The 21,421-nt window shown below is 33.8% G+C and overlaps 5 protein-coding genes across 5 annotated transcripts in view; 3 read left to right on the forward strand and 2 right to left on the reverse strand.

Moving 5' to 3' along the window:
- The first annotated feature begins 30 nt into the window (after nt 1–30).
- On the forward strand, nt 31–798 carry LOC112905110 (alpha-ketoglutarate-dependent dioxygenase alkB homolog 6). Its single transcript, XM_025976868.1, has one exon. The coding sequence runs from the start codon at nt 68–70 to the stop codon at nt 731–733; it is 666 nt and encodes a 221-aa protein (XP_025832653.1). The 5' UTR covers nt 31–67; the 3' UTR covers nt 734–798.
- Nucleotides 796–1,851, reverse strand: LOC108741192 (THO complex subunit 7 homolog). The gene is made up of 2 exons (XM_018475894.1): nt 1,626–1,851; nt 796–1,564 (listed from the first exon to the last, which is right to left on the reverse strand). Exons 1-2 carry the CDS (start codon nt 1,633–1,635, stop codon nt 951–953), a joined length of 624 nt encoding a protein of 207 aa, XP_018331396.1. The 5' UTR covers nt 1,636–1,851; the 3' UTR covers nt 796–950.
- A 99-nt stretch (nt 1,852–1,950) lies between these two features.
- On the forward strand, nt 1,951–3,012 carry LOC108741194. Its single transcript, XM_018475896.2, has 4 exons — nt 1,951–2,053; nt 2,249–2,331; nt 2,390–2,555; nt 2,819–3,012. The coding sequence occupies exons 2-4, from the start codon at nt 2,257–2,259 to the stop codon at nt 2,971–2,973; spliced, it is 396 nt and encodes a 131-aa protein (XP_018331398.1). The 5' UTR covers nt 1,951–2,053; nt 2,249–2,256; the 3' UTR covers nt 2,974–3,012.
- Nucleotides 3,013–3,048: 36 nt separating this feature from the next.
- On the reverse strand, nt 3,049–4,737 carry LOC108741193 (TM2 domain-containing protein CG11103). The gene has a single exon (XM_018475895.1). The coding sequence runs from the start codon at nt 4,560–4,562 to the stop codon at nt 4,026–4,028; it is 537 nt and encodes a 178-aa protein (XP_018331397.1). The 5' UTR covers nt 4,563–4,737; the 3' UTR covers nt 3,049–4,025.
- A 2,295-nt stretch (nt 4,738–7,032) lies between these two features.
- Nucleotides 7,033–21,421, forward strand: part of LOC108741204 (metabotropic glutamate receptor 5-like) — a 44,043-nt gene continuing 29,654 nt past the window's right edge. Inside the window, exon 1 of the mRNA XM_018475908.1 lies at nt 7,033–7,164. The gene's annotated coding sequence lies outside the window, so the exon portion shown is untranslated. The remainder of the gene's footprint in view (nt 7,165–21,421) is intronic.

Below are 21,421 nucleotides of genomic sequence, written 5' to 3' on the forward strand. Positions count from 1 at the left end.
AATTTATAAATTGGTTAGAAAAATGTATGTTTGTGTTGTGAATAAATAAAAATTTATTTTATTTAAAATGAACACACAGTTAGAAAAGCATATAATTAAAAACATACCTCCCACAGTCTATTACATACCAGATTTTATTACTCCAGAAGAAGAACAGCATATTTTAAAAAATGTATACTCTGTACCTAAGCCAAAGTGGACTTCCTTATCTCACAGAAGGCTTCAAGACTATGGTGGAGTGCCCCATAAAAATGGTATGATTGTAGAAGATATACCTTCATGGTTGCAAGTTTATATGGATAAAGTTACTAATTTAAATATCTTTGGAGATAAAAGCCCCAATCATGTATTAGTTAATGAATATTTGTCAAATCAGGGAATAATGCCACACACTGATGGTCCTTTATTTCATTCCATGGTTACTACAATAAGCTGTGGTTCACATACCATGTTAGAAATTCTAGAAAATAATGATAAAAGAGAAAAAGTCTGTGATATTCTTTTAGAAAATAGAAGTTTAGTTATATTTACTGATAAAATTTACATAAAATATTTACACGGAATCAGGGAAATGGAAAGAGATGAGATAACAGGAGAAATAGTTAATTTAGATTTATGTAAAGAGAAGTATGAAATTGGTCAGGTATTAGAAAGGCAGACAAGGGTATCCTTAACAATAAGACATGTACCAAAAGTGCTTAAAATAAAACTCTGTAATCTACAGAAGAGATAAAGTGTTCAAATTTTCATTTTACATTTGTAATGATTTGTGCATGCTTAATAAAAAAGTGATGATTTAAATAATGTGAGGATTTTATTGTAGCAAATACTACACATTAGGGTATAAAATAAACTCAAATTCAATCACATACAGCAACCAAAACTAAAGTTACTTTTCATTCACACACATGATATATACTTAACAGTAGAATACAAGAAACAGCTTAATATTATTCTGACATTGGTTCTGGCCCAGGACTGTTTGTTATATCATCTAGAGAATTATTAGCTGAGTCCTCTGCTGCACTTTCTTCCAACATCTCTTTAAGTTGGTGGGCACTTGAAACAAGAACATGAAATTGTTTCCTTCTCATATCCAACTTATTTTCTAGACTTTTACTGTTTTCATGGAGTTGTCCTAATTCAATTTTTAATTCTTCCAATCTCTTATTTGTCTCCTTTCTAGCAGGTTGTTGTTTTATGTTTTGTGCAAGAAGATCATAAGTCATTCTGTTTTGTTTGAGTATTTTTGCTTGCATTAAGTTGTTTTTACTGTGTTCTATTGTTTCCTTTACATCCTTAATTAATTCCTCCAACTTACATTGAAGTTCCTTGTAATTTTCAAGTTGTTTACTATTTGTAATAGCTAAACGTTGAGATCTTTTTACTGCAAATTCGCATTGACTTAACTGAGCAAGAAGACGATCGTATAAAAGCTGAAGCTCCGTTGGGGATTCATCAATGCTATTTGCCCATTTTATTATGGTTTTTAAGAAAACGTTAAGTCTTCTATCATCACCAGTTCCATCACCATCAATGAGTAAACGGCGCCGTATTACCTCTTCTATACAAAAAAGAATGATTTTTACTCAGTCATAATTTTTGTTAAAATTGTAAAATCTTACCGTCAGACATTTTCAAATATTCAACTAAAAATTATTGAACTATATTCTTCGAATATGAGCAGGTTATGTACTTGAGAGTTTTATAGGTTAGGGCAAGAACTCTTCTTCTTTTCAAAAATTACTGACATCCAAGTTGTATCTCATGTATCACCACGCTAATGGTATCGATAGTATTACTAATAATTATGAAAGCTTTACACCTATATTTTATCTATTGATGTATTTATACTTCAGAAATCTAGTAATTCCATTTCAGATTAGAAAATTTTCAACTTTATCAAAAAGAAGTTTCTTAGAAATATGATCTTAGACCTTAGACAGTTTGTAAATTTGACAGCTGCTAACTTCGCGGTATTGTTTCTTTATGGTGTAACACATATGGCGACTTACTGAAGTCATAAATTGTGTAAAATATTGTGAAAATAAAGGTAATTCGACTGAATTAATTTCATTATTACTACAAATTACACTTTAGTTTGCATGTACAACAAATAGTAAATTAATTTGATAGCATTTTTAACGTATGTAATTCAACCTGCTCCACGTGCTTAGTTTTTGGTTACATTTAGCATGGCGATTAGAGTTAATGTAAAATGAAAATATTACATTGTAATTTATTTTAGTTATCAAGATGCAATTGCACATTCGTGGTCAAAGTCAACACATTCTGGAATGCGAAGGAACGGAAACTTTTTATCAAATAAAAGTAAGTTTCTTTTGTCGACTGCTATTGTGATTTCTTTTATGTTTTATTTTTATTTCAGGCAAAATTGGCTGCATTAGAAGATTTACAGGCTACAGAAATCCGTTTATACTCACAAGGAACTCCTATTTCTGATGACAGTTTTGTACGAGATTTTGAACAAGCAGATATTGAATTGAATGTTGGCCTGCTGGGTGGTAAAGTCCATGGATCTTTGGCTCGTGCAGGTAAATAGTTACAGCAGTTACTTATTCTACTTTTAAGTTGTGCAAGTACCAGCAGAGTTTTACTTAATAATAGTAAAACACTTCCTAGAATCTTGCTAGAATAATAATATGGACTGTTTGAGGTAGTAACACTAAAATTGTGTTACTATTCAAGGAAGTTGCATACAAATATAAAAACATGCATGATCTGCTTCTGTACCAATAGATCTAAAGCTGTTTATCCATGCTGATGTGTTTCTAATATAACTTATGCTTACTTTTAGGTAAAGTGAAAGGTCAAACTCCAAAGGTAGAGAAGCAAGAAAAGAAAAAGAAGAAGACTGGTCGTGCAAAGAGAAGAATTCAGTACAATCGAAGATTTGTGAATGTTGTAGCAACCTTTGGACGTCGTCGTGGACCAAATTCTAATTCATCTTAAATGTAATATTAGTTTGAATAAAATGTACTTTTAAAATACCTTGATTTTCGTTTTATTATTAAAAAAAGTTTTGAATCTCTTAAAAAAGAAACAACTTTATTTACATATTACATTTGGCTTATCACAAAAGAACATTTGCAGTTAATAATAAAAATATTGAAACCGTATTTATTCTTATATGCAAACTGTGTCAATGAAAACTGCTAGCAGATAAATAATAATTTCATAATTCATAACTACATATACATATATAAAACAGATAATATACAAAAAAAGTGAATGTATTGGAGTGATAATTTCTCAGGAAAACTAAGGCACGTTTTCATTTTAATTTAAATATAACTCGAAAGCACACAGAACTTCATAAATAAAAAACATTGGTAAGTATGGTGAATTTGCTCCAGAGGCTTGATTTTATTTGAAAATGATTTTTTTTTACGTTTTGCTATTTGCTTTTAAGCACTATACCTACTTCATATGTTACTCATAAAAATAAGTCACATAGAAAAGTATTTGTTTTTGAAAACTTAAGTTTTTATTACAGCAGTATGTTATAAAAAATATGATACTCAATTTAATCTGGAGCAAATTCCATGTATCTTTACTTCACAATGGCCCTTGTACATACTGATATAAACTACAAAACTTGATTGTATTTTCTTATGATATAAGTTTTGTAGAATCTCATATTGTTAACACTAAAATTTATAAATACAAAAAGGAGGATCTATATTTGATTGAATCAGTATTTGCAATTTCAACCAGTTTCTAATCATATTATATCTCTAAAATGATGGATGCTTTACAATTACCACTAGAATGGGAATATTGCAGTTTTATTACTTCTTTTTCTTCTTAATGTTGTTATCAAATGGATACTTAATTTTTAACAGTGCTTCCAAGTTATGTCTAACTTATTTTAATATTCAAGTAATCCTTTATAAAATTACAGCATTTCTTACTTCTTTTAACAATATTAACTACGAAGAAAATGCAAAACATTAAGCTTTTTCACTTTGTGGAAGCAGCAATAGTGTAGATGTTTCTGTTGTTTAAACGTTGATATTCCAATTACTACCATCTTCAGGTGTTAAATTGTTTGTTATGAGTAACACTATGTCAACTATCCACCAAATACCTACACCTCCAAGGGTTAATAATTTACCTACAGCTGTACCTGTTTGTCCCAAACAAAACCTATCCATTCCCAAAAAACCCAACAAGATGCTGTATAACAATGTGGTAGTGAAGAACTGGTTCGAGTATTTGACACAAGGCACATTTTCTTTAAAAAACGTTCGATTTCCGTAGCACTCTATTTTATCTAATACAACACACACTACTCTTGTTCTTTCAACATCTTCCCATCGCATTCCTCCAAATTTTACACATCCAAAGCCAAGCTCCTCCTTGGCTGTTTTGTTGCCTTTATGATCAACTGGATCTTTGCAATCTACAAACTCCCATGGTAAAAAAGAACACTTCACAAGGGGGCCTCGAGGATTGAATAAAGAGTTACTGTTATTTGCTTCACTTAAAGTTAAGGTTAGGTATGACAGTAAGGTGAATATGATACTCAGAAATAACATTTCGATGGCGGTTTACTTAACATGATGGAGTATTAGCTTTTCTTTAAATCTTTATCAAATAACTCACATTAGAATGCTAGTTCGTACATTGACACACTGTCACCTTGTTGCTTTTCCTGAGGTTTTCCATGTTTTTCCATCTGTTTTCCACTTATTTTTCTTATTATTGTTTGACATATGACCCATGAAAACTAAATCCATTTAGCCAGCCATCCACGTATGTCGAAACTGGCGCCAATTCAAAAGTTTAAAAAGTAGCAGTATACAATGAAGATATAATTAAGCAGAGCATTATCATCCTTCATCAACTTGACTGAAACTTATCTTTTGGGTGATATATTCCTATAAGCCACTAATACTAATGGGTGATCAGTCCCTCCGGACTTCAGCCTTTTTTTAGGAATCGTGGGAATGGGTGGGTGGTAGGTGGGGTGAGAAAGATGAGGAGACTGAAAGATGATCTGCGGAATATTACTGCCCCAGCAATTGCCTAAGTGAAATAAGGATATCACAGAAACACTTGGTCTAGAGCAGACGGACTCAGAATCGAACCGGTGCCCTCTCGAATGCTAAGCAATGGTCTAAATTGACTAAAACTGTTGGGTATTTTATTCCCACCAGTTACACACGAATGTGGGAATGGGGGGGTAGCGGTTAGGATGAAAGGAATGAAACGGACAAAATGAAGACAGAGGTTTGGAATATATAATCATGCCTCTAGCAAAGAGCTATCTTTTCCTGCCTAGTCTTTGTCTTAACAGTACGCTATCTTCTTCCTGGCGATCGTCGGGACAAGACGTTGGGATCTTCTGCTCCTGCTTAGCTTTCATCGAGGCAGTTTGTTATCTTCTTCCTGAGCATCGTCGAGACAAGATGTTGGGATCTTCTTCTCCTGCCTAGCCTTCGACGATGCAAAACGTCGTTATCTTCTTTCTAGCCATAATTGAGACATGATGTTAGGATATTCTTCTTCTGCCTAGCATCGCGGCAGTTTGTTATCTTCTCCCTGACCACCGTCGAGACAAGACGGTGGGATCTTCTTCTCCTGTCTAGCCTTCGTCGAAGCAGGACGTCATTATCTTCTTCCTGGCCATCATTGAAACATGATGTTGGGATATTCTGGTCGTGCCTAGCCTTCATCGAGGCAGTTCGTTATCTTCTTCCCAACCATCGTCTAGGGGCAAGACGTTGGGATCTTGTTCTCCTGCCTAGCCATCGTCGAGGCAAGATGTCGAAATTTTCTGAAGCTCTGGGAATATTTCATTGTAAATTTTAGGCTGTTATCTTAAGGTGGTCCAAGGAAACCACAGAAAAGTTTGGCTCTCCCGAGTACCAAGCAATGATCTAAACCTCTAGCTCATGCCGCTCAGTTCAAGTTGACTTCAGAATGCCGGATATTAAGTCAACATGGTTTGTGAGTGAGTAAAGACAGCGAAGTGAACGCCGTTTGTTGCTTTGCTACTTCTTGTGGGATTCAAAAATGTTCAACACGGCCCTTTTTAATAGATCCTTTTCTAACAGCGTAATAAGGTTATTACTTACCTAGTTTTACATAGTGAAAACTGTAATACTGATGGAATTTGGTCATGTTCAGAGATCAACAAACATTCAGCCAAAATCTTCCTTGTGTTTTTTAGTTTTGGAATGAGTTCGTTAATCTTGATGTCCCTTTTGTACAAGATGAAAGCGAAACTTTGACTGCGGAATAAGTTTAAACCCCACTATTGCTTTGATCAAAAAGAATTGAATACAAAATGGGGAAGAAGAAGAATGAACAATCAAGCTAATGAGACATTCCTCGGCTGGCTAAGTCACTTTGATGGACAATTGATGACTTCCAATTTCTACAAAAGGTACATCAAGATCAACGAACTCATTCCAAAACTAAAAAGCAGAAGGAATTCTTTGCTGAATGTTTGCTAATAGTTGTAGATCTCTGAGCATGTCCTTCGACCAAATTCGAACAGTATTACATTTTTGACTGAATAACACTAGGTAAGCTTTAAAGAACAAAAGGATCAATTGTGGCTCAGTTTGTATTAATGTATTAATAACACTTCATTGTAGCCTTGAAAAGGCCCAACGACCTGGACGAAACGTTGGCTGTGTTTTTTTTAATAAAATAAATTGAAACTCCAGTATTGCTTTGATTAAAAAGAATCGAATACAAAACAGAGGAAGAAGATTAAATAGTTAAAAAATATATGTAAGTTTGAGTGTCAGTTTTTGGTTTTAAGATGAGAATTTGAGTATGGTTAAGGCGTGCTCAAAAATAGCAGTACTATCTAATAAATATTTGTTGAAGATTATCCTTTACCTGTATTTTCAGAAGATGCGTTATCTTTTGCGCTGTTACAATTTTATCAAAGGATATTAACGGCGTCGGCGTCAAAACTTTTATAATGCGAGCGTCGGCGTCTGTAGCGCGTGGTGTTTGAAAACTAGTTGCATTTTCGCGTGCGTGGATGCCGTTCTTTGGAGACCGTTTCGTCCTAAATCGCCCACTTCACGACACTCGAATACATTGTTTCCCTTATCAATAAGCCATTATCGAAAGTGAAAATTTTACGTTTCCTCACACTTTGGAAACGTCTCTATTTGCGTAAGTTTGACGTTAGTGAATGTTGCATGCAAAAGTATCTACTATATTTTTCCAAACTCTTATTTGAATCTATTGTTGGAGGGAAATACCCTATAAAGTTTTTGAAAAGTTTTTTCTTTGTTAGACAATTTGCAGGTTCTATTTTATGTATCAAAATTTTTTTTTTCTGCTTCATCGTCAAATAAAAAATATTCAAGTTATAGAAGTTCGAGCCACAGAAATTCAATTGTAAATGAAATTTTGAAAGAATAAAACAAATATTATTCAAAGCCGAATTATATTTCTGGTTTTATGTGTCTTCATTGTTATTCTAATTCTTTAAACATAATTACGAAAGTCGGCACCTCTATTTATTTTATTGTTTTATCTACACAACCATTTAGTTAGTTACCAAATCTCATCGACTAAGAAAACTGTTAGTCTTGAGAAAGCCCAACAACTTAGGTCGAAACGTTGGCTGGTAATTTTTTAAAAATAAAAGACTTTTTAATTTCTGATCGACATATTAAGGGAATAATGGTGAACAGAATTAATACACAGAGGAAAGCAAATTTTACAAAACAAAAGTTTAGATTTAGGATTTAGTAATAAAAAATAAAAAGTTTAATTTTCTAAAGCCGTTAAAAATTATGCTTCTATCAAATGATGGAAAACGATTTATTTTTCATCTAATTATTATTGTATAGCGTCAATTTTTTTCAATCAAACTTTGCAGATATGTCTGGTAGAATTAACTATTTACTACTACCCAAAACGAATTTCTTTGACAGTGTAATTCCCGAACTTCTTTAAAATGACATAAATTGACCGGGAAGGGTAAATCAAACGTAGGTACCAATTTTACTTTACTTTTGACTTCGTTGTTTTTTCTCTACGTCTTATGTCTTTGATTAGTTGCAAGAATAACGGTAATACGTCTAATGTCTATAATCTATATTGTCAACGGTTCACTGAAACTCAAAAAGGTAATTTCTCAAATAATTTTTCCTTTCTTTCTCCTTTTATTCCTTTTCTTTCATTCTTTCAAAATTTCAACTAATCAAATCTTGAAGTTTGAAAAGCTTTTCTCGGCATTTCTTTATAAAATTGTATTATATTTTTTTAAGAACATTAAGATTCTGATCACTACGTGAGGGCTGGTGATTGTTTTAATCTGAAAAATTAGTGATATTAAATATTAGTTGTCTATTTTATTAATGGACCAATGCTGATTTAGAGCCAATGTTTAATTGCCTAAAGTAATAATAACTTTCCATTCACAATAACATGTAATTAAGCAAGCTGCTAGTTAGGTAAATACTAAAGAGAAATTGGACACGATTGAAGATGCTTTTTTTAATTAGAATTTTCTTCTTTTGAAAAGGTCCATCGACCAATTCATAATCTTATAGTTCAGTTCTTGGGCCATTAGATACTTTGGAAAAGTTTCAATCATTTCATTCACGATAATTCGAAATGTTTTTGAATCCATTCAAAGTATTTGGCATTTAAAAATCGACAGTCCTTGATGACTTTAATGGTTTAGAAGCTTTTTCTTTCCACCGGAAACCGTAGTATGCAGTTCACTGAAAGTACGAATTTCTTATTGAATATAAATTGCAATTATTGTGTTAAGCATTTCGGGAAAACCCCCCTTTTGTGGAATATTATTTTCACAAGTGTATGAAACTATGAAATTATATCAAAAAAGTAAATCAAAACTGATTAATATTAGTTCGTTACAACCGATACGATTTGCTAATTTTCCATTCGGAAGTGTTTGCTAATGCCGAATGTCTGTTATATCCAAGTATGAATAGAATTGCCAATTGACCGGAATCAATGAGTAGACTGACAACCGCAGATCATTTCATAAAAATTCCGACAAGAAAGTTTTTAATTTTTATGTTCGATGAACGTTTTACCTTACCTGTGTATGGTGCATGGATAATTACAAAATAAACGTAATAAATTGGATAAAATCGATTTGCATATTTATTAATATTAAGGGACGTTGTACGGTTATTTGCACGAAAATAAGGGTGTACCTCATATGACGGATTCAATATAAATAAATGCTTATTAGTCTTTTACATTTATATTGCAAACATTCGAATCGTAGAAAATAATCAAGTAAAAGCTTATTTAATTCAAACATTAATCCTTGATAAAAACTCAATATATGTTTACGTTGTTTAGGACTTATATTAATGCAAACTTAAAAATTTTTTGATGCTTTGATGATTTTCAATATATGGATATATAGGAAGTCAAGGTGGATTAAGTAATAGAGCGATAAAACAAAAGGAATAGCACCGGCTCGAGTCTGAATAAGATCAAATTGATTGTTTTCTTTGATTGAATCTTTTATTTTAATATGAGAATTGTCTACAACATTTGATTGCAGTAGTATTTCTAAAAACTCGCTTAAATTTTAGAGAAATGATGCGATAATAAGTGAAGAGGTGCATTATATTTTTTAAGGAATTTGCATTTGTAGTTTTAACTACTCTGTTTGCATCATTAATCTTTCCAGTTTATTTGCATTTGGTAAGAAAAGTAAGGTAAACACCAATCTGTAAAGCGTCATGTACCGATTTTTATTCGGTACTTATTCTTAATGTACACACTTTTTTCTCGACGTAAAAGTCGCTCATCGTTCTAAGTATTGCTTAAAATATACGTACATGCAAAAAGACTAGAAATAAAACTAAAAACATAACCCCAGACCAATGGGTATGAAAAACATCATCATGATCATAAGGTCGTCAGTCCTAAGACTGGTTGGACACGTACCTCCACTCTTTCCTATCCTCAGCTAAACTTCGCATTTCCCTAAAACTAGAACAGCCCACATCCTTAACTATTTGCGTACAGTAATCTAATCTAGGTCTACCTCTACCCCTCCTAACTCCTGTTTCTGCCTCTAATATGTCTCTGACTAGACCTTCATGCCTGAGAAGGTGTCTTACCAACCCATCTCGCCTATTTTTTATTGAGTTCCATAGAGTCCTCCGTTCTCCTATTCTTTCTAATGCCTCTTCATTTCTAACCCTTTCTACCCACGTTATCCTCATCATCCGCCTATAACACCACATTTCGAACGCTTCTAACCTTTTCTTTTCCGCCGCGCCCACCGTCCATGTTTCGCATCGGTACAATGCCGTGGTCCAAACATACACCTTTAACAACCTTTTTCGATTTTCTAAATTGACCGTTCCCGAGCATAGAAGTGACTTCTTTTTATTAAAGGCGACAGGACACGTCTCGCTGCGTGCATTACGTGTTTATTTATGACTTTTAATAGTTTTTACTCCTAATTCTAGTCTTCTTGTATACACCAAAATGTCTAAAACTAGCTTCTTCTATCAATATGTATCTTAAGAAATGACCATGCTTTCATATGAAACAGAAGAGGCTCCCTTTTCTTCCACATGGGATTACTCCTTTCTCCACCTTCAAATAATAATGGCTTTCCTTATTCTGTTGAATACTATATTAATTCTAATTACGCAAGGAAATTAATTAATTAATTAATTAGTTGCATGATACGAACGCTTTTAAAAGGGTGCAGTAATAAGAACGCTCATAAATAACATTTTCTTTGTTGTGCTACAGCCTCGGAAATTTTTACGTTTGTGGGTTAATATTTTTAAGGTTAAACCAAGGACCCACATAGAATTTCGGACTAGAGGGAGTAAAAATAAATTTGAATTTAGATTGGATTATTTAATATTAACGAATAAGATGAAAATTTGATTTTTGTTTTACAGAAATGGGAGGTTTCCGTAACTACTTCCCTTTTGGGAATACGGGAGGTTTTTCTACCATCCCCCCCCTTGTACCCATTATCATATCGCATGGTGTTAATGCAATCTCCAATATTTACACTCCTGTTAAAAGTTTAATATTGGAACGCACCCAAATCAATAACAGGGGAGCGTGAAATTGAAAATAAAATCAGTAATACCCTGTTTTAATGTATAACTGCTGTGTTATTATCAATGTTTGTGCCTTTTCTGCTGCGTTAACCCGTTTTAAAACAATAATAGAGCCAGTAAAGTTTTAATAAGCCACTAATGTTAAGCTTATTCAAAACTATTTCCGGAGTCTCTTATACGAGCAGTAAGCTTTGTCCAATTTTGTTCTAAAGTATGCTTTCATGCCAACAGAGAAGATTGAATAATAGCTATGTTGAAAATGACGAAGTTTACTCAGTGACAATAGTTTGAGAAAGAGACATATTAGTCATGAATTAATATGATAACAAAACCAATTTCAACTATCCAAACGGTTAACATCCATTATGAGTATGAGTTTAGTTTAAACGGAAGTGCAACCATTCAATGAGTTGTTAGCAGGGATGTGATTTATTTGAATTACTTGCATTTAAAATGCAAAATTTATCTATTTTTATCTTGCATTTAAATATTTTTTTGAGAAAAGCGTTTTGAATTTTACTTAATACCACAAACGGCGCGGTAAACGCCATCTGTAGTACGATGCTACATTTTGGGATTACAGAGATTTATTAGAAACATTTGTATTTCAAGTGCAAATACAAAATAAAAAATACCTATTTTTATCTTGCATTTAAATACTTTTTTTGAGAAAAGCGTTTTGTATTTTCTTAAAATATTTTTCCAAACGTATTTTCTATTTGTAAAATGCAAAATACATTCTTGTCGTTAAAAGTTAAGAGTAATTATATGAAATGAGAATGAAAGTTGCTCACATTGGCCATTGAACGTATTAGAAGCTTAAAAAGGCGACAAAGAGACATTCCCTGAATGCCTTCTAATTCTTTAACAGCAGAGACCTCAAAAATTTTAAACTCCTTGGAAAAGGATAATCCAATCGTAAAATATTGGATCGATATTGTCTTCATGGTTCATAAAGTTTTGTATTGTAGGTTTCGAAAAGACCACCATTTTGTCTTAACAATAAACAAACAAAATGTATATACAATAAGAGAAATTAATGCCAAATGCAAGCAGAACTAACTATTCAAATGAACCTTCGATTTCACAGAATTCAATTTAAGAATCGCTTATCTAAACTATAGACTATAGACTATGCCCTGTGTCCCATTATTTATTAGCTACCCTGTACGTTTTGTATTCCAGGTAGATTTTCGGCGAAAGCATATTCAATTAATATAATATTTCCATCCCGGAAATTTCACTCGCAAAGACAAAGTTTTCAATTTCGAGAGACTTTATTTGGAACAAAATATTCGTTGTTGTTCATTAATTAATCCACTACCCCAATTACAATTCATTAATAATGGAAAAGTCCTCCTTCAATAGAGAAAGATCGGGACTTCGTAAAGAGATAAAACTTTTGTATTTAAAAACTGTGAACTCGTTTATAATTAAGTGCGCAGTTTTTATTTATTTAGGGATAATGAGCGATCATTCTCGAATAAAATTGGAAATTGTAAACGCCCTCGTTAATTTGCATATTAACGTTATTAATCTTTTGACAAGTTTGTCAACGTCATCCACCAGTTTCGAGGGTGTTGGGTTTCACAATGACGTGAGAATGAGTTATTTATGTATGTATGTATGTGTATGTTCAAATGTTTAATTTTAGGATCGTATCCGGTTGCTCCCTTCATTCTAATGAACTACAAAACCGATTTTCTTTTTTGGAATTTACACGCCACCCAGTTTTGCCTAAGGTTCAGATTACAAAACTGATTTTCATACTCTCTAGATTCGGCTCCATCCCACTTGAAATTCTTCTACCACCTGAAGAAGGATCTGAAGGATGATTATTACAATATCAATAATGAAGCAGTTGATCATTTGAATTCGAGAAAACGTTTAAAAACTGGTTTTCATACTCTCTAGATTCGGCTCCATCCCACTTGAAATTCTTCTACCACCTGAAGAAGAATCTGAAGGATGATTATTACAATATCAATAATGAATCGAAAGCAGTTGATCATTTGAATTCGAGAAAACGTTTAAAAACTGGTTTTCATACTCTCTAGATTCGGCTCCATCTCACTTGAAATTCTTCTACCACCTGAAGAAGGATCTGAAGGATGATTATTACACTATCAATAATGAATCGAAAGCAGTTGATGATCAATTGACTTTGAGAAAATGTATATGAAAAGTGCAATGGGAACTAACAAGGCCATCCATCCGAAGAGAAGATTATCTTGATCCAATCTCTGTATTTTCCGAAAACTGGAAATATTTGAGAACAGTAATCTATGATTTATGTCTAATCTATACTTTTTCCATTCTGTCTGCTAGTCACCTGACTTCCTAAACTCTTTTCAATTTTTCGTTCCCAACTTTAACATTAGCTCTGTGAAAGGGACCATGTTGAAAAGTCAGTTTAATCCGCATGTTTGGACTACTAACCATCTATTAAGCTACCGATTATTATTCCCTTTAACGCAGTGGAGTTAGTTTTTATAATCACTTCCGTTTAAGGACCGATTTATTTGATATAGTACATATATATTCAAGTATCAAATACAATTTATCATGTTAACACTTTTATTATTTGATCGAATTTATTGCATATATACCTCTAGGGTAATTCTGTGGCGCATGGCGACCTCGTTAGCAGCAAATTATAATTAATAAAGTTCGCAAATCATTAAAAACTGCATATTGTATTATATCTATATACGTACGTACTGAAATTTCTATACAAAAACAAAGAACAATAAAATTATTTCAAAGCACTTTTGTATTTGTTTGTGAATGTATTTTTCATACAGCATTCGTTTATTGTCAAACAGAGCGTGTGTGTACAAAAGTTTTGCTGACAAAGAGAAACGTATTCCTGTTTTCTGATTTTTACGATAAATAAATCTTATTTTTCAGTAATACATACAAAGAGACTGACATATAAATGATTATAAGCTGCTCTTTTACGTTAGAAAGTCTGTTTACCATTCTATGACATTTCGATTTAACAAATTCATATACAGGGTGACTGGAAAATTTTTCTTTTTATTTTCTCAAACTGAAGCACAGTGTTCAGGTAATTACTAATTGAAAATTAAAGCGGTTAAGTAATCCTAGTCTGCTAAAAGCCCAGTTATCTTTTTAATCTCATCAACGCATTACCATAAATCACAATTTGAAGTAGAAAAGATAACTGTTCTTGTCGACAACATAACATTATTAATTTTGTGTGATTGACTATTATCACAAATATATAGTAATACACCGATAGAGTTAAAGCATCACAAATATTAAATTCGAAGAAATGTGTAACACTGGCAGACAGCCCTAGCCTACATAGACAAAAAGTTATTGATAGTAAGATTGTTTAATAAAAACTAAATCATACTGGCATTTAATTAATAATGTAAAGAGATTGAATTGGACTAACTAAATAAATTAATACATTCTCATGATGCCTAAGAAGATGATACGTATGAGTTCAAAAGTCTGCGCATGACGTCATCTCGTGAGGTGTGTTTCACAAAAAATGTGTGCTTATTAATAGATGTCCTTATATTATATTAGTTGTATGTCACTAAAGAATAGTAAAAATATTAAGTATATATTTATAATTATGCTTTTGACTGCAATTTTGAATGTTTCAGACGAAAACTTCTACAAAGTAGCAAAAAGAATCCAATTAGAGTAGAAGTAATAAAATCCGAGCACAGATGTACGTAAATTCATATTTGACCTTCTACCCTTCCGTGTAAACAAGTTTTTAACTATCTCCTTCTATACCATTAAATTCTCATTATAATATAATGCTTCCAAAGAATACATTTAATTTATGAATCAATCGCGAAATAAAAAAGCAAAGTTAAAGAAATAAACGATAATGATTTTTGGATTTGCGGTAATAATGCACCGTTTCTTTAATTTCCATTGCAATTAAATGCATTTAAAAGTTTTTGAGTCATTATATGAAAAAAGCAAAATTGTTTTTTTTTAAGGATTTCATTTGCAATGTACCAGAGCGCAAAGAAATCTCCTTCGTAGGAAAACAAAAAAATTTGCCTAAAGACAAAAAGTGGGGTCGGGAAAGCTCTTGTTTTTCTTTCACGCTGAGGATAATTTTCCATTTAAGAAGCACTTGCATAGTGCATCCGAGTTAAAATGTTTGAAAGCGCGCGCTCGTAATTAAGCGAGATGTAGTACTTTGCAATTTGGAACTTTTAGAGCGTAAGGCTCTCAACCGACCCTGAAGAAATACTCGAGATAAAGAGATATAAGAAAATAAACCACATAAAACAAAACACCTACGCCGAGGTGAAAGTATTCAATATAACTGACACATAAATATGTACGAGACGCATCAATTAACACTAAATTAAAAAGTACCTAAATACGTTCAAGCAAGCGTTAAACGCCATCTAAGAATGTACAGTTGTACCGAAATAGAAATTTTAATATGTTTTAATTAAAACGCGTTTTAAATAAGTATTATATTAAAATTAAAAGAGAGCATTGTTTGGATAGAAGTAGTATCATATGATGTGAAATCTGAGTTACAATCTCGACTGAAACCCTTCATTTCTATCTATTATCATCTTCATACAATAAGAACATATTATGCATTTTCAATTATTCTTAATAAATGCAATTCAAAACTGATGCTGTTCCAATTGGAGTTGCTTCCTTACGTTTCAGTCCACATCCAGCATCGAACATAGAAGGACGCCTGAAGAAGTTCGCCACTCGTGCTAGCGAAACGTTAGGAAGCAACTCCAACCGACGACGGACAGCATCATTTCATTGAACGAGCGGTATGACCTAGAGGTTTAGTTCATTGCTTAGCATTCGGGAAGACGCCAGTTCGATTCCGGGTCCGCCTGCCGTGGTCCAAGTTTTTCTGGGGTTTCCTTGGATCACTTAGGCAAATGCTGGGGCAGTAAAATTCCACAGATAATCTTTCAATATCTTCTGCCTTCATTTCGCCCGTCTCATCTTTCTCATCTGAACCACCATCCACCCATTCCCACGATTCCTGAAAGGAGTACGAAGAGGACCTTCTGCTCTACCTTCCGGCGTAGTCCGGAGGGATTGCCCGCCCACCACCATCAGTGACTGATGGGAATGAAACACCCAAAAGTTTTTTTTTAACTTATCACTTCATCTACTGCCCACGAAAGTCTTTACCAATTTGTGAAATCTAATTAATCTTTTTTTAAGATCAATCAATTTTCCTATCTTGAGCTAATCTTCGCATTTCCCTAAAACTAGAACAACCCATATCCTTAAGCATTTGCGAACAGTAATCTAATCTAGGTCTACCACCTCTAACTCTCTTCTCTGCCTCTGATATGTCTCTGACTAGACCTTCATGCCTGACAAGGTGTCCTACCAACCTACCTCGCTTATTAACAAATAAGATTGTTTAAAATTATATTAAATAACTTGATACGACCTTGTTTTCGTTTGTAAAATATGCAATGACTTAACAGAAAGGGTGGCTGTTTTCCGAAAAATTCTCGAAAATATTCATCATATCTACTTTAAAATATGCACACAAATGATTTGAAAGCATTCTCTCGCAGCACCCTCGCTCGAACTTCGTATTTACAGCATTTTCAGTAATTGCTGGAATATAAAGTGATTGGTTAGACAAATATTTTCAAAACGTACTCATGAATACTTCCACTGAATGCGAGACAAAATAGAAGGGATTTTCTGTAGGAGAGCTACATTTATTTATTTTTTTAGTAGTGGAAATAAGGTAAATAAAGGTAAACAAGAACAGACGAAATTCTAAATGTGGCGAGAGATACGAATGACAGGGACTTGGAGACAGAATGGAACTGCATTGAAACGTGCCTAAAGTAAGCAGCTACAAAATTGCTAGGTCTTAAAAAAAACGAAAGTAGGAAACCCTGGATAACAAACGAGATTATAGGATTAATAGAAGAAAGGCGGAAATACAAAAACAAGACAGACGAATACGGGCAAAACAGATATAAGGCTATAAAGTGGGAAATAATTAGAAAGTGTGGGACAGCTAAGGAACAGTGGATTAAAATAATTTGAAGTGGTCAGTATTCTGTTGAAACTGCCAGACGCGGATCGCGATTTCGATTTTTTTGGATCTCATCAGCGCGTCGCAGACAGCTCCGACAGCACACAGACCAACTTTCACCTGCTGTCTTAACAGCGCGTTTTAGAAAATACTACAAATGGCGCGGTAAACGCCATCTGTAGCACGATGCTATATTTTAGGATTACCTATGCTCCAACAAGGTCCACTTGTGTGGATATCTACTTGCACTCCTGCGTCGCGCTGATGAGATCCAAAAAGATCGAAATCGCGATCCGCATCTGGCAGTTTGGACAGAATACGGACCACTTCGATTTATTTTATTCGATTAAGCTAACGTGCCTATCACGTTGAGGTTGGCTACGCCGGGATTCGTTTTCAGCAAGTAGATATTCACACAAGTGGACCTTGTTGGAGCATACGTAATCCTAAAATGTAGCATCGTGCTACAGATGGCGTTTACTGCGCCATTTGTAGTATTTTCTAGAACAGTGGATTGATATGAGGTGTAAAGAAGTAGAAGAAAAATTTGAAGTAGGTAAAACCCATGAGGCTTATAATATGATTGAAAGGAATTTTAGAGATGTAGGGTACAGTAGTAATATTGCGAGAAACAAGGCAGGGATTAGGTTAGGTTAGAAATCGTATGTTTAAGCTAGTTAGTTACATTCCCAGAGGATTATAAACGGAACATGGTAGTAACCATACCTAAAAGGAGAGGCGCGGATAGATGCGAGACATTTAGAACAATTACCTCAACTTCCCATAGTCAAAAATCTTAGGTAGAACAGTGCGGAGGAGGATAAAAAAGGGTGGAAGAACCATTACGGGAATTTGGGTTTAGAAGAAATAGAGGAACGCGGGAGGTCATTCTAACTTTAAGGGTAACAATAGAGAAAACGATAGAAAAAGGAAAGAGCGAGTAAATAGGATTTGTAGATTTAGAAAAAGATTTTGACAATGCTAAATGGGACAAGATGCTAAATATACTTAAAAATGTAGGGATAAGTTACAGAGATAGAAGAGTGATACTTAGCTTGAATAAGGAACAACAGGCAGTTACAGAGCTGGGGCTGAAACGTAGAGAAGTAAATATTAGGAAGGGAGTCAGACAGGGATGCACACTGTCACCGCTACTTTTTAATCTATATATCGAAGACGCGATCAACATCATTAAAGAAAGTCCAACTTATACAAGATTTGAAGAAAAATCCACATTACCGTAATCTGTTTAACGAATGACCATAATATACCTACTGAGAAGAAAATTCATTCTGATTTTAAAGGGTTCCGTCGCCTGTCTGTCACACCACAGCCAGGCAAATAACAGCAGTGCAGTTTCAGAAGTTTAAACGCACTTTTGGTAATGGATTTTTTATCTATTCGTTTGCGAGTTATGGAATGAAGTTTTGTTTGCTGTGAAAATCCGATAAATTTAAAACAAAGGCCACAACGAAACGATACGATAATTCGAATTAATAAAAACAGTTCTTTTACGAGTCATTGCAAAACTTCTATCATTGGTTAACTGTCTGGATTAGTATTTACGATTTGAGAGAATTTAATCATGTCGATTCGATAACTAACTGTGACATTACAATTCGTACTTTCTGGCTTTGAAGTTAATGAGATATAAAGCTTTATAATTTCCACCGTTAAAAACGAAACGTTTAGAGAGCTTTTGGAAATTGAGATTAAAATTTTACTGGGAAAATACGGAATGAACATGCGCTCGGAAAATGATGAACTGTAAAAATGTTGTGTGAGGTAATTTTTGTATCTACTGACATACGAGGGTGGATTGATAAGTTTCCGGCCTGACCAAGAAAAACAAGGTTTTTAAAAATTTTTTTTTTTATTTCTCAACATAATCTCCTCCAAGGCTGATACATTTCTCATAGCGGTGTTCCAGTCTATTAATGCCATCTCTATAGACTGATTCGTCAAGCTCCTCAAAATAACCATTTACAGCTTCGATTACTTCTTCATTGTCCGCAAATCTCTTACCGCCAAGCCATTTTTTGAGATTAGGGAACAGAAAATAGTCACTCGGGGCTAGGTCTGGAGAGTAAGGAGGGTGCGGCATCAATTCAAACTTTAGATCGTTGATTTTAGCCGTCGCAACGATTGACGTGTGCGCTGGTGCGTTATCGTGATGAAACAAGATTTTTTTCTTCGCCAGATGAGGTCGTTTAATTTTCACCTCGTGGCTCAAACGTTGCAATAAGTCTGCGTAGTATTGACCAGTGATAGTATTACCCTTTGCAAGGTAATCAATGTATATAATACCTCTTGCATCCCAAAAAACAGTAGCCATAACCTTGTTCGCCGAAAAAATTGTTTTTGCCTTCTTTGGAGTTGGTTCCCCTGGTCCAATCCACTGTTTAGACTGTTCTTTGGTTTCAGGAGTGTAGTGGTGGACCCACGTTTCGTCAACGGTTACGAATCGACGCAAAAATTCGCTTGGATTACGCTTATACAATGACAAATTTGCGGTAGAAATGTTTTTTCGAATCAATTTTTGGTCGACTGTTAGCAAACGCGGCACCCATCTTGCACAGAGCTTTTCCATATGCAAATGTTGGTGCAAAATATGTTGCACACGTTCATATGACATCTTACAGGTCTCAGCTATCTCACGCACTTTCAATCTGCGGTCTCCCAGCACTATTTGATGAATTTTTTCGATCATATCTGGAGTTGTGACCTCAACGGGGCGTCCTGAGCGAGGCCCATCAGAGGTGCTCACACGACCCTTTTTAAACTCGGAAACCCACTGCTTAACGGTTGAATATGACGGGGAGGATGTCCCCAGTGTTGAGTCCATCTCTTTTTTAATTTCCTTCGGCGTTAACCCCTTCAAATAAAAGTATTTGATGACAGCACGATTTTCCTGCTTTTCCATTTTTACGAAAACCACAGAGGCGTCTTGTTCAGCGTGCTGTCAAACCTACACTAGCAAGGAGATCGGGCTGAAACTATAGCTACAAGCTATCCAAGGATGGTACTATAGAATGTCACCTCAAGGTAGGCCTAGTGGCGTCATCTCTTGGTTAGGCCGGAAACTTATCAATCCACCCTCGTATACTGAAGTATTTCGTATCCTAAGCAAGGACTTATGGAGGTATCAACTTTTCGAAAATGGGAGAACCAAAAGTAAATTAATAAAATATTCTAGAAACTGTTTGTTTTAGGATCCGGCTGGATACCGGATCTACTTATAGTAGTAGTTATCACGTCACATTTTTTTTGTATGTAGATTAATATATGTTTATATAGGTATGCTCTTTGAATCGATAAATTTATTTGTTTTTTCACAAAATTCATTTTATACCTTATATTTCTATTTAATACTCTCTGACTGAGCATTATATTGTCTTTTACTTTATTTTTGATAGTCTGAAAATCACTGTAGTCATTTACACCGCCTGAAAAAAAAAATAGTTTATAGCGCGCCATTATTGAGAGAGATATAATATTAACGTGTAATATAATATTGTGTTTCATTTACCTTTAAGTATGGCTTCTCGGAGTTATAAAAACTATTCAAATGTATTTTTTTACATTTGCGGACAATATATAAAAGTGAAGCTAAGATTGAATATAACAGACTTTGTAAAAAATGTTTATTAAGCTTACTTCAGAATGAAGTTGTGTCACCAAAATAAACACTGGGTTAAGATAAAATATGCCGGTTATGTGTTGAAGTGTTAAGACAGTGGACTTATGGTAAATCAAAATCATTGTTATTCGGTATTTTTATATCCAAATTAGAATGCAATTGGAAGTCGGAGTGAAAAATGTCATCAATGCGAGTTTGAAAGAAGAAAGTATTGCTTCCACCACTTTTCATTAAACTTGGTTTGATCAAACAGTTTGTAAAGTCATTTCTGCTTGACCAACAGTGATTATTTCATGTTTAGATATCTATACAGGTTTTAAGCATATAAAAAAATCGTAAGGTCACAAAAAAATACTTTTTAAGAAAAAAGTCAATTCAAAAATCACGTTTATTTTCGATCTTTCCATGATTTAATATTGTTGGAGGTATTTTTAACCAACACCATCAAAAAGAGCATCGTTAAAAACATAGAAACACTGGTTATCGAATATTTTTTCGTCGCACTCATTACGTGGCAAGGGTTCAAATGGAAATGTGTTCTCTGAGCATTTATGGGTTAATGTGACGTGGTATAAACCATATGAATATCGTTTTCTATTACTTTTAAGACAATTACGACAAATATTAACAATTTAAGAAAAAAACTTT

The sequence above is a fragment of the Agrilus planipennis genome, unplaced genomic scaffold, assembly GCF_000699045.2.
Source record: "Agrilus planipennis isolate EAB-ADULT unplaced genomic scaffold, Apla_2.0 scaffold256, whole genome shotgun sequence".
In the NCBI taxonomy this organism is placed as follows: domain Eukaryota; kingdom Metazoa; phylum Arthropoda; class Insecta; order Coleoptera; family Buprestidae; genus Agrilus; species Agrilus planipennis.

What these genes read in the sequence shown, in the direction of transcription:
- LOC108741193 (XM_018475895.1), bottom strand. Translation starts at nt 4,562, where the DNA reads ATGTTATTTCTGAGTATCATATTCACCTTACTGTCATACCTAACCTTA.
- LOC112905110 (XM_025976868.1), top strand. Translation starts at nt 68, where the DNA reads ATGAACACACAGTTAGAAAAGCATATAATTAAAAACATACCTCCCACA.
- LOC108741194 (XM_018475896.2), top strand. Translation starts at nt 2,257, where the DNA reads ATGCAATTGCACATTCGTGGTCAAAGTCAACACATTCTGGAATGCGAA. An exon ending in AAACTTTTTATCAAATAAAA is followed by an intron (nt 2,332 to 2,389) that starts GTAAGTTTCTTT and finishes TTTTTATTTCAG; the next exon opens with GCAAAATTGGCTGCATTAGA. An exon ending in TGGATCTTTGGCTCGTGCAG is followed by an intron (nt 2,556 to 2,818) that starts GTAAATAGTTAC and finishes GCTTACTTTTAG; the next exon opens with GTAAAGTGAAAGGTCAAACT.